The following is a 13554-nucleotide window of genomic DNA, read 5'->3' as shown; positions in this document are numbered from 1 at the left end:
ATGGAACATGATCTATACTTAATATCCTAATGATTTTTGGGATAAAAGAAAAATCGACACACAATTAGCATTTCACTCCTGTTTTTCAGTGTCCACCAAAATACCATGGTTACCTTCTGCTGTTTGCAATATTCATTTATAATATTCATATTTATTTAAAATAATTTTACAGCTGTAGCATTAACTGCTAACATGACACCTTAATTTAGTGTTCCCCTTGCCCAAATTATTTATAAAATAAAAATGATACATATTTATATATATTATATTAGTAAATGGGTTATGATTTAAACTAACCATTTAAACTATTATTAAAAAATTATATTTAACATTAAAAAAAAGAAAAAAAAAAAAGAAAAAAATTATATATATATATATATATATATATATATATATATATATATATATATATATACATACATACATACATATATACACATATATGATATTATGAATTATGATCTTTTTCTACTGGTGTTACTATGCTGAGAAACTTTGCTTAAATGTAAACTACTTGCATTACTTGTACTAAATGTATTATAAGTTAAACAATGTAAATATTTAGGATGATAAATACATAACACATGATAACACATTTATGATGGTAAATTAGAATTTATCATTAAGATTTTTATTTTTTATTTATTTTAGTTTTTAATATAATTACGGTACTTTTATTATAATACACTTTAACTTGCTTTACAGTAAGGTCCCATTAGTCAATGCATTCATAATTACTAACATTAAATAACAATAAGCAATAAATTTGTTACAGTATTTATTCATCTTTGTTAAGGTTAGTTAATTAAACTGGTTATTATTAGGCCACGTTAGCTCATGTCCATTAAATAATTTTTTACAGATACAGCTTTCGATTTTTATAATGTCATAGTAAATCTTGAAATTAACAGTATGATTTATAAAGGCTTTATAAGCTTTTTTCTTTTTTAGTTCATGTTAACTACATAATTAACTGATGTTTAAAATTAAATTTTACTGTAATGTGTTACCATGATTATAGTGCATGTTTTTTTTTTCATTAGTTCACAAATATTTAAAGGAAGTTTAAAGGAAATATTTGTACATTAAAAATATTTTTTACACTGCAGGGCCAATTAAAGAAACTATTCTGTTAAAAAAGATGATCAAATATGGTAAATGATTATAGCATCTAAAAACACACAATTTTGACAATGAAACAGTTAAATTCTATGTCATCTGTCAACTAACTGTAGTATTTTGGTGGAAACCGTTTACCATGGTCAGTTTTTGTAAGGGGCACATAATTCATCTCAGTCTGTTAGTGAAGCACTATTATTCCCCTCACAGACAGATTCAGGATGAATATCGTTCTGGTTTTGGCTGCATTAGACCATAATCAGCCATTAAACTCACTCATAGTCTCTCAACTGAAGACTACAAAACACATAAGCATCATCACATCACAGACCAATCACACTGCAAAATCTGTTTCCCCACACACACACACACACACACACACACACACACACACACAGAGTATCTAATACACAACACTGACATCTACCGACCACCCACAGAAGCTGCTGATGTTGGACTGTAATGTGGGAAATACTTTTATCTATCTAATTCTCAGGGTTTGACTGCTAAACTAAAGATAACTTATATGTGTGTGTGTGTGTGTGTGTGTGTGTGTGTGTGTGAGAGAGAGAGAGAGAGAGAGAGAGAGAGAGAGAGAGAGAGAGAGAGAGAGAGAGAGAGAGAGAGAGTGTGTGTGTGTGTGTGTGTTTGAGAAAGTGGGAATGTCAAGGACTAACATTTCAAATATTAAACCCTGAGAGTTTCATTGAACCTCACTGATGTGTGAGAGTGCATGAGAAAACACTCACACGTGAGAGAGACACAAACTTCTGTGATCTTCTGTTAAGAATATACTATTTAAATGTGTTTCTATGCATGTATTATATGCATGTTTGCTCAACTGACATTCAAATCTGACACCTGCATGCAAATCAAACCAAATGAATTACCAATGGTTTGGTCCTTAATTCAGACTTTAAACGGTGTGAATGTGATTAGATTATAAATCACACTTGCTTTAATGGTCTAATTAAATGACATGCATACATTTTTAAGTGTGTCTTCAGTCTAGATATTGCCTGGCCTGCTGCATGTGTAACACTATATGTCAAGGTTAAGCTGATATGACTGATTTGTTAGCTGCAAAAGTGACTAAACTAGTCTATCTGTTGTTTTTACAGCACTTTACAATCAGTGTTGCTATTTTATTCCCACTAATGAAAAAAAAGAAAAAAAGAAAAGAAAATACATTTAAGTATTAAGATAAAAACCTTAAAATTAAAAACTTCAAGGAAAATTGCAAATGTTGTCGTGGCAACTAAATGAAATAAGCCTAAGTAATTAATTTTTTTTTTAAATATAGCTAAAAGCGTCTAAAAAATAAATTAACTAATACACATAACATAACTAATAAACAATAACTAAGAACTGTAGTTAGAAACTAATATATAACCACTTTAACATGAGCTAACATTAAACAATATGTATTCATCTTTGTTAATGTATTCAACATTAGTATATTATAAAGATCAATGAAGTAACATGAAGAATGAACAACTGCATTTTTTATAACTAACATTAATAAAGATGACTAAATGCTGTAAATATGTCGATCAGTCTTAGTTCCTGTAGGGTAATGAATTAATGTCAACAAATGAGATTTTATTACCAAGTATACAATTTTTAGACCCTATTACTATTCATACACAAACTATTATACACTTTTTTTTTTTCAACCACCCTCAAACACACACACACACACACGTCTGCAGAAATAATGAGAGTGGAAATTTGGAGCCCCTAAAATATCAAACTTCAGCCGGGCGAGAAAAGTAGGTCAGAGAGAGAGAGACAGAGAGTGAGACACACACAAACACTTACATACACACATACATACAAAAAGAGAGTTAGAGAGAGAGAGAGAAGAAAAAGAGGGATCATTTATTATATTAGATGCACTACTGTGGCCAAATGCTTTCACATGATCCACATTAAATGTTGAGTGTGAATCAGAGTGTGTGACGGGGGGAAAAAAAAAGGAGAAAACTGCGTTCATGATGAATACGTCTCAGAAGAGAGAGGCATGATCTGAATCTCACAAGAACATGTCCAGGTCTTATTTCACCCCAAAACCAAGAAAAGAAAGAAAATTATGTTTGAAAATGCTGTTTTCTCATTGTTTTGAGGAGAAATGTGACCCAGACATGTCACACACACACACACACACACACACACACACAATGTGAATCTTTACCATCATTGATGTTGGGAATCTGTCCAGCAATCATTCTCTTTTGTTTCTCCTCCTTCTCTTTTTCCGCTTTCTCTTTCGCCAGTTTGGCTCGACGAATCTTCTCCTCCGCTTCTTTGCGTTTCTGGTTCTCTTTTGCTGCTTGCTGTAAAACAAACACACAAGTTAAGTTGTTACCTCAAAATCCCTGATTCACATGTGGATGTGTGTTTGTTCAGCTGAAGGAAAATAAAGTTTATAGAGCGTTATAATTAACAGATTAGATATGTGTGTGTTATTGACATGAAGTCTCAGATCCCTTTATTATCCAGAGAATATAAATATGTGTCTAGACAAAAGTCTGTTTTAATATACTAAACAGACTGATGACTGAACCATCTGCTCACACACACACACACACACACACACACACAAACAGAGCACAGGCACTCGTGTCTATGAATACTATCTCTATACAGAAATGTACAAATGTACCACTCCAAATTTTATGGTCAGTCATTTTTTTTTTTTTTTAATTAATCATTTAATTCAGTAAGGATGTATTAAATCGATAAGAAGTGAGAGTAATTTATATAGGCATTTTATAATGTTAAAAGATTTCTATTATTTCAAAATACATGCTGTTCTTTTGAACCTTTTTTTCCATCAAAGAATCCTGAAAAAAATGATCATGGTTTCCACAAAAATATGAAGCAGCACAACCGTTTCTGTCATACAGTATGCTGCATTTCTGAGCCGAAACAGAATATTCAAAGAAAAAAAAAATCTTTATGGGAGGACTTGATTTCTATCAGGAAGAATTGATTGGATGATGAAGAGTGACTACTGTATACAGTATGAAGGTGCTTGAAAACTAAGAGGGACTGCTGATGTCTCGCATAAAAAGGTTGTTTCAGAAGCAAAGTTGTTACGTTTTGCTGAAAAATATGAAGAATATACTGTATAACACACACCGAAGATTCGTTCACATTAGGACCAAGAAAGAAAGTAAATAGAAGCCATATTCATTTCATGTGGACTTGAAGGAAAACCTGCATTTTAAAGATCAAGGATCTCAGCGCTGTAAATGTAAAGGTCTTGACTTAAATATCAATTAACTTATTAACTTCTATCCAAGGTAAATATCAGCCGCCGGTTGTGTTCTCACCTGGAACATGTTCCTGAAGTTGTTGAGGTCACCGAAGAACTCTTCTGGAGTCATTTTCTTGGGGTCGAACACAAAGTATTTGGCCAAATCCTCATACTGCTTCTCCATGTTCTCATGCATCAGCTTGAGCTTCACGAATTGCTCCTGAGCCGTCGCTACAAAACTGTACACATCTTTGTAAAGGGAAATCACACGCTATTATGATCCACTGTAACTCACTTGTGTAGGCATCAACATTTATATTTATACTTATAATTATTAAACATATAAAATGAGTCGTTTTATCCTTCATCAGAGAGAAACTACTAAAACAAACATAATTCATGAATTCATAAGCTCTTGTTTGTTCTGGAACCCAAACAGGATGAGACAGACACTATTTTTATAGCACTACTGTTTGAAGGAATGACTGTGGAAACCAAAGTGACACTTCCTGTCATGCAACAGGCCCAGGAGGAAGTAAAGGATATGGTCATTTTCTCTACGTATTTGTCCCTGTCGCTCTGGGGAGGGGGGAACGTCTCAAGGTCTTTCTCCAGGTCTTTAACCTGCTTTCCCATCTGATCTAGATTCTTCTGAAGCGTCTCTACCGACACTGAGAGAGGAAGAAAGCATTATAAAGATAAACACATAACTGTTCTGAAATGAGTTTAGTAGCACACTATCATTCAAGTTGAAGTTTTTTTCTGCTAACCAAGCTTGCATTTATTTGATTAAACATACCGTACAAATGTGAAAAATGTGAACATAGTATAGTGAAATATTATTAGAATTTAAACTAACGCTTTTCTATTTGAATACACTGTTAAAGCTGAATTTGAATGCTAGTTTATATAAAATAATAAAAGTATCATCAATGGGATTGAGACGGACCTTTGCTGGCTTTCTCCACATGGGTGAGCTCCTCTGAGAAGTTCATGACCTCAGGATACTGCTCTTGACATATTTCCGCCAGGAAGTGCAATAGAGTCTGTTTCTGATCGGCTGATTTAGTGTCTCTCAACTAAACAAACACATATTTGTTCACAATTAACTTTGTGGGGACCAAAACATTAGGCACCTTCCAAAATGTGTACAAAATGTAGAGTTGACAGCATTTTTCAAGCTCATTGATGCAGATGTGGTGAATCACCTTGCACAGGTAGCTGATGCTGAAGCCGAAAGCTTTGGCGTTGCGTGATCCTGCGTTCATGAAGTTTCCCAGCAGCAGCGTGATCTCCAGCAGTTTGGCGAAGCCCTCACTCTTCTGAAGCTCCTCACAGGCGGCCTTCACTGCCACTAGGTCTGGCTTGATGTTATTCATCTGCTCCTCAAACTGAAGCCTGAAGAGGATAGAGCTCAGACGGGGCTTCAGACGCTTCACTGTACTGATCTAGTAAGAGATATACACATGTGTGACTGTTTATGAGAAGTCAATGGAGTGCTGAATTATTTTTGTAAGCCAAAACCCAGAAACGGCACTTTTGGTTCCATCATCCTAAAGTTTTTTTTGCAATGGTAAATGCCTTGGGTATATAGGGTATTTTATAGTAAACCATACTCAGACAATCGTTATTTTATTTACAACTTGGGAGTGTTTGTAAGTGTGTGTTCCTCACCACAACTGCGAACTGTTCAGACTCGGCCAGCTCCTCGTACTCGTCTTTCATCTCTGATAATAAGTTCAGTTGTTCCTGCTCTGGCAGCAGCTTCAGCATACTCTGAAACACACACAACAGCTGTTTACCACTAGGTAATAACTCTGGAGTAGACAACTCATGCTTTGCTATTTTATTGTCCATTTTGGTTTGCCTACCAAAACTCTACAAATACAGTTTGACAATTGCACAGGTGACATAATATAGAAGGCCAAAAAAAAAAAAAAAAAAAAACATGCATTTCTGAGGCAAAACAGAATATAAAAAAATAGGGTGGGACTTGATTTCTATAATAGTAGCATTGCACCAATATGAACATTTTGGCAGATAACGATAACCGATTATTCTTTTTATTTGAAAGACATTAACCGATATGTTTGCTGAAAAATTCTTTAAATTCTATAATTTTATAAACATTTTGAGAGCCAGATTACAAAAGTCTCACCATTAAAAGTAGAGAACGACCGATGTATCGGTTTTGCGATTAATCGGTACCGATAGTTGATTGCTGGAACTATCAGCTATCGGGAAAAATCCATGCCGATAGTTTTTCCTGGAGCGGCAAGAATCTCTGCTGTCATTACACTCACAGTACGAGAGCGGCCTCTAGAGGCATAAGTCACTGACAGCACATGCTGTTTGTTTTGACATGTGACACTGCACAACGCACAGAGCGGGACACGGGTTTAAAACAGACAACAAAACTGCATGTAGGCTATACAGTACACTATAGTGCATGTTTTCATATCATTACTACGTAATTAATTTGTTCACTAGATGCTGCATTAGAGAAAGAACAGCAGTATGTTTCCTGTCAAGGCTGAGAGGACACGGACATTAGCAGCACCTCAAATGGTTAAAACAATGTGTCCAAAACACACACAAGTCTGACCCTAATGTTTAATTTCATGATTGTTACCATATATTTGCATTAGTTTATATCCAGCTGGTCACATTAATTAATGAAGTTACAGATTTAATGGCATGATGCGAGAAAGCAAACTGATTTTGTTCATTCATCCGACAGAAATCCTGCATTGCCACAGAGCGCCATTAACATGGTTTTCCGTTGAATTACATTATATTTGTCCAAAATCATAATCATGATTTTATACGTTGGAAATAGGAAGTTTCCGATAGCACGTGAAGACAGCAGAAAAGCGCTCTCGCTCAACACAGTGGAGTGAATCATTTTGTTAACTTTGCGGTTTATTATTTTGAGTCGTATGGGACGCGGTAACACACATCCCTCTCACAATATATTGCTTTACAGATCTATCGCTTTTGCCACTCAGAAATATTCATGCAAAAGCTCGTTTGAGAAAATATGCACTCTGGTGCGGTTAGCGCTCACACTCACTGATCTATATATAACTGAACTGTGCTCTTGCCCAACTGTTCCAACCGAGCCAGGGACTGCTAAACAGAATGATCACTCTAGTCAAATGAACCAGGCTTTGGGGGTTAAGGTTGCCTGTGAGCACACCCTAATTATTCTCCCGCATCATGCACACACGAGTCTCTACGTGCCCATCAAGTGTTGTCCCATGCCGTACTCTGCTGCGATGGGTGCCGGGATCATGCAGGTCTCTAACAGGAAGGTGCCTGTTATGTTATGATCGAGGCTCTGGACTCGGAGCATAACTTGTTTTTCTATAAACAAACTGTAAAATATTTTCTAGAAAAACATTAACGTTAACTCGCAGTGACAAATGGCTTGTTAAAAGTTAAGATTTAGGCTACAATAAATATTTTAATTGCTACTATGTAAAAGAAACAATGCTGTAAAAAGCACCTTATTTGTTTAAAGTGTTTGCAAACCAAATATTATTGCACTTTTGTTCATATAGAAGTAGGCCTAATTTTAAATGAAAAATAGTGCACAATACACAACTTTTGAATGCATGCATTATTCTTTTTTTTTTTTTGCATAACAGTGCGATTAATCACTGACAATAATGCGATTAATCACAATTTTACATATTTTTTTTTTTTTTTTTTTACAAAGAATCATTGCCCAGAACAAAAAATAAAATAAAAAATTAAATAGAATATTCAGGATTTTAAGATTAAGGATCTTAACACTGTTTACCCAAGGTATAGTCTTAATGCCCAAAAGACAAACCTTTAAACAATACTGATATTGGCAGATTTTTTTCCCCCAGTTATTTTCTTGCATGCAAAAAAAGAAACATATAGTACATTATGATGTACTATACAAGTTAAGCCAGATTGCTTTCACAGTAACTTTGAAAGGTCCTGAAGCATGTGAACTGAAGCCTGTTTTTGAGTGGGCTTGTGACAAGTGTTGTGGTTCACTGGTGCACAACAAAATTCAGAAGACAGCTTTTATACTAATTAAATGAACCAAACTCCAATGTCAAATGGACATCAATGATCCACTTAAGAGTGGACTGAGTATGACCCTTTTATACACAGTCATACCTGAACCATGTTTTCAGTGAGAACTTTCTCGTTGACCTCCAGGATGACATTCTTCATCTCTTCATAAGGCATCCTGTTTGAACCCAAGAATATAGCTGCAACACACAGACACAGACACACAGACACACACAGAGTTCTGAGTAAACAACATGATAAATTACGGTGATAGATTAGTGAGATATTTCACATCTGAATGCAGATTCATGCTCGGCTGTTACTCACAGAGATTCTGGGATGTTTTGGAGTCGAGTACCTTCAGCTCCTTCACCTTCTTCTTTTGAGCATTTTTCTTATCCTCAGATGCCTCTTGATCTTTCTTACCTAGAAAAAGAGAGAGAGGGTAAATACTTCAGTGTTGGAGATATCAGCCTTGGGTTCAAAAAGGACCTGAAAATGATGTTTCTTGAAGGCTGGACCCATCTCTCTCCCTTATAGAGAGAGAGAGACACACACACACACACACACACACACACACACGCTCACACGTGCAGTTTTATGACCATGCTATTTGAGAGATTAGATTGAATATTTGTACTTTTAAAAATTAATTTGTCACATGACAGCAGTGTTATTTTAATAATGCTTATATACTATAATAACATTCATTTATTAGATTTCACTTAAGCTTTAGTTGTAGCATTTTTTTTCTTCTATTTTGTTTAGCTTTAATTTTGTATCAGTTTGAGTAATTTTATAGCATTTTTTTTAAAATGTATGCTTAGTTTTTTTTTCCTATTTAGATTTTAGTTTGCATTTTAGTACTTAGCTTTTTCACTTAATATTTATATTTAATTTTATTACAGCTTCATTTCAATTACAGAAAACACTGTTTAGTAGTATTATTAACAATAAAACTTTAGTAATTTAGCAAGCGCAATTTATTAGATTTTTTCTATTTTATTTCAGTTTTAGTACTTAAAGGAATCTTATTTTAGTTAGTTGTCAAGGCATCATTACAAATTTTTGGTTTTTCATTTAATATTTATATTTTAATTGCAGCTCTTTTAATGGCAGAAAACGATTTTTAACAGTTTTGCAATTTCAAAACTATATCGAAGGATTATTTAAGTGAATTGCAAAAAAGAAACTGATGATGAATTTTAAAAAGGTAATGTGCATGTTATCTGCATGCATGTACTTGATCGCAGTAAAAATAGCTCAAAATTACAAAGAAAAGAGATTGAAGTTCATAAAGCATAGAAGGTATCTAATAAAGAAAAGAGAGATCTCCACACACACACACACACACGTGTATGTTGGCCTCTCTGTTCTAAAGAGATTTGTGAGGAGCAAGATGAGGTCTGAGGTCAGGACTCAGGATCACACAGTTTTAATGAAACGTGAAGACTTTAGTTCACACTACTGATGAGTCTTCAGAGATCACCACACACACACACACACACACACACACACACACACACACACACACACACACACACACACACACACACAGCATCAGATGACCATCAGCTTGTGTGTGTGTGATAATCACTGAAACACACAATCAAGATCAGATAAACATCTTCATCTCTAACTGCAGTCTGGCCTGTAATTCTCTTCAGTCCTCTCACACTCTTCCTTTATTCTTTCTCTTCTGTCTCTCTGAATAGTTTCTCACCTCCATTTTCAGGCTCCTTTCAAACTGATTTTTTTTCTCTCTGTACCTCATTTCAGAGCAGTACATTCATGTCTGGCATCTGTGTGTGTGTATTGAGTTACAGCAGCATATGGAAACGCTCGAGACAGTGAAGCAGCTCTGGATTATATTGCAAACACACACACACACACGCACACACACACACACACACACACACACACACACACACACACACACACACACACACACACACACACACACACACACACACACACACACACACACACACACATATATACTTTCACTCTCAGCTTTACAAAGTAGTTCAAAAGAAAGACTGCTCATGTTCACTTATGTAACACACACACAGAACTAAATGAGGATGTGCTGAAACATGTTTGTTTAGATATAAATATAGGAAAAATACATGATCCAAGCCCAAAGGCTTAAATTACTTGATTTTACGAATCATCAATATATTAGGGCTGTAGCTATTGAATATTTTAGTAATCGAGTATTCTACCAAAAATTCCATAGATTAATCGAGTAATCGGATAAAATGTGTTTTTGCTTAATTAAAGTGCAATATTAATTATGCAAGATAAAATAAGACTCCTGGGTCTTGTGACGGTCACGGAGGGTCACATTTGTCCCGTGATTTTTAGAGTCCTGGTAAGAAACAATGGCAGGAATTATTGGTTCCGCTTAGGGTGGGACTCTACCATGTATTAATTGAGCGTGGGGGTTTCAGGGGCAACGTGGCCGAGCTGTTGCTGTTATTTCCTGTTTAATGTGAACGAATTAATAACATCAAAGTAGATTTATTAAGTAGAACATCATGCCAATATGTTTTTTTCAGACTCAGTATATTTAAGGGAACATGTGTAAAGTGTTTTCTGTGAGTTTGTCCCTCCACATGTGGTAATGGTGCTGGCCACCAGTATAAATGTGAATGTCTTTGTAATGGAAGGCAGTCTGTGTTTGTTTCTGCAGTGGAGAGTGTGGCCTGAGGGTTGCAGGTATTTTATTCACTCTCTGATCAATAATTACAATAAACTCTTGTATCACCAAACAATCTCGGTGTGTGTTTGTGTGTATTAACGTCCATGTTGAACGTGCGGTCCCTCCGTGACCGTCACAGGCCTCTTAAAATGAACAACTAAGTTTCCTTTTTTAGAATTTTTATTTTTTAAATGCACAGAATGCAATGCATACATCAAAAATAAACATTTAATTATTACCCATTGTTTCTCTGTCTATACTTGTACTGTGAACAATGACAATAAAGTTGACAGATGAATTAAGTGCATTTAAGTGCCATTCATTTGGGGTTTTAAATAAGGGTTTTCTGAGATGCACATTAAACATTTAACACATAAAACATTAATTTAATTTATCTTTTAATTATTGAAAATTAACAACTTTTTGTTAAACAAAGGGGATTTACAATAAAAAATAAAACATGGAAGAAATGTTGTGTGATTAAACCTTAAAAAAAATAAAATAATATGTTTGATTTTTTTTTTTTTGTGGTACAGTAGGCTATGTACATTCTGCTGAACAATAGTCTTTAACCGGACTTTTATTTTGACGGGTTGACGTACCTTTACAGTTCTGTGTATGTGATGTGACGCTAGTTTTACTCAAATCAAACGGTCAATGCTCATGAAGTGAGTGTCAGAGCAGTTCTGGAGATGTTGTTCATGTGTTCACGTCCTTATTTAGTGAGACAGCAGACGCTGAAATCACCGGAGCGTCACGCGCGCTTCAGTGTGTAAATAAAGAAACTCGCGCTTCTGCTCCATTCATTAACACAGACACGCAGAACATGCAGGATTCATATTTAAATAGACTGTTCCGGCTTAATATTTACAGATATTAGTCCATATCGTGATTTGATGTAAGTGCAATGACCTATTTTTGATTAATTCATTAAAAATTTGGCAAATTCCGTGCCATTCCACGTTTAACTGTAAATTCCGTTTTTATGACTGGATTCCGCAATTCCCTCCGCGTTTTCTGCATCGCATAAAAACAGGGCCCTAGTTGTGGTATACCAGCTCTATCTTGCAATGGACACAATGCCACGGCGTTCTCTTTACATTTGCCTGCGCCCTCAAATCAAAACACTGCTCTCTCCTTGCAGTTTGTGATTTCGGACGCAGCGCTTGTGTCTCCTTCTGCTTTGTGGGTGACGTTAACGCGTTGTGTCACATTAAAAAAATAATTGCGAAAGAACCTGACGTGAGATTTAAAATAAATTAAAAGAGGCTTCGAGGCAGAGGAATTTGCCTCGAACAATTTTTGTAATCGAGTTACTCGAGGAATCGTTTCAGCCCTACAATATTTCCTTCAAAAAAAAAAAAAAACTTTAATAATCCTGAAATCCAGAGAGTAAAGCTAAGTAAAGCAGAGAGTAGTCTGTTGACTGCAGAAACACACACAATGTATAAATCAATCAAAAATTTGTATCTGCCCTCCTCTGATAGCATCACAATGCCCTGCACAGCGTGACCAAGACATGAAATGTCAGAAAGATCCATAAGCTTCTAGTAGTTTCATAGTAATCTATTATGACTGCACAGTAATAACTATGGCATTGTTACCTTTTTATTCCCAGAAATGTTTTTTTTCTCATTTGTTTAGCTTTAATACATTTTTATCTTTCTATTCTTATTTTGTACACATTTTATGATTTTTTTTTCTTATTTGATATTCCACACACACAGACACACACACACACACACACACATATATTTGTATGTATATATATATATATTTGTATGTATATATATATATATATATATATATATATATATATATATATATATATATATATATATATATATATATATATGACCAAAAGTTTGGACACACCTTCTCATTCAAAGAGTTTTCATGACTATGAATTAACACATGTGGAATTAAATATGGAATTATATACATAACAAAAAAATGTGAAACAACTGAAAATATGTCATATTCTAGGTTCTTCAAAGTAGCCACCTTTTGCTTTGATTACTGCTTTGCACACTCTTGGCATTCTCTTGATGAGCTTCAAGAGGTAGTCACCTGAAATGGTTTTCACTTCACAGGTGTGCCCTGTCAGGTTTAATAAGTGTGATTTCTTGCCTTATAAATGGGGTTGGGACCATCAGTTGTGTTGTGCAGAAGTCAGGTGGATACACAGTGGATAGTCCTACTGAATAGACTGTTAGAATTTGTATTATGGCAAGAAAAAAGCAGCTAAGTACAGGAAAACGAGTGGCCATCATTACTTTAAGAAATGAAGGTCAGGCAGTCCGAAAAATTGGGAAAACTTTGAAAGTGTCTCCAAGTGCAGTCACAAAAACCCATCAAGCGCTACAAAGAAACTGGCTCACATGCGGACCGCCCCAGGAAAGGAAGACCAAGAGTC

The 13554-nt window shown here is 35.0% G+C and overlaps 1 protein-coding gene across 1 annotated transcript in view; it reads right to left on the bottom strand.

Moving 5' to 3' along the window:
* LOC132114151 (protein diaphanous homolog 1-like) overlaps positions 1-13554 on the bottom strand; it is a 99954-nt gene that overhangs the window by 8271 nt on the left and 78129 nt on the right. Inside the window, exons 19-26 of the mRNA XM_059522267.1 lie at positions 8762-8860; positions 8540-8634; positions 6056-6157; positions 5590-5829; positions 5331-5460; positions 4928-5052; positions 4458-4622; positions 3314-3455 (exon numbers count right to left, since the gene is read on the bottom strand). Coding sequence (XP_059378250.1) covers positions 3314-3455; positions 4458-4622; positions 4928-5052; positions 5331-5460; positions 5590-5829; positions 6056-6157; positions 8540-8634; positions 8762-8860 — 1098 coding nt within the window. The remainder of the gene's footprint in view (positions 1-3313; positions 3456-4457; positions 4623-4927; positions 5053-5330; positions 5461-5589; positions 5830-6055; positions 6158-8539; positions 8635-8761; positions 8861-13554) is intronic.

This window comes from Carassius carassius, chromosome 33 (assembly GCF_963082965.1).
Source record: "Carassius carassius chromosome 33, fCarCar2.1, whole genome shotgun sequence".
Classification (NCBI taxonomy): Eukaryota; Metazoa; Chordata; class Actinopteri; order Cypriniformes; family Cyprinidae; genus Carassius; species Carassius carassius.
The sequence above is the reverse complement of the archived record's forward strand: the minus strand, read 5'-3'. Positions and strand labels throughout refer to the sequence as shown.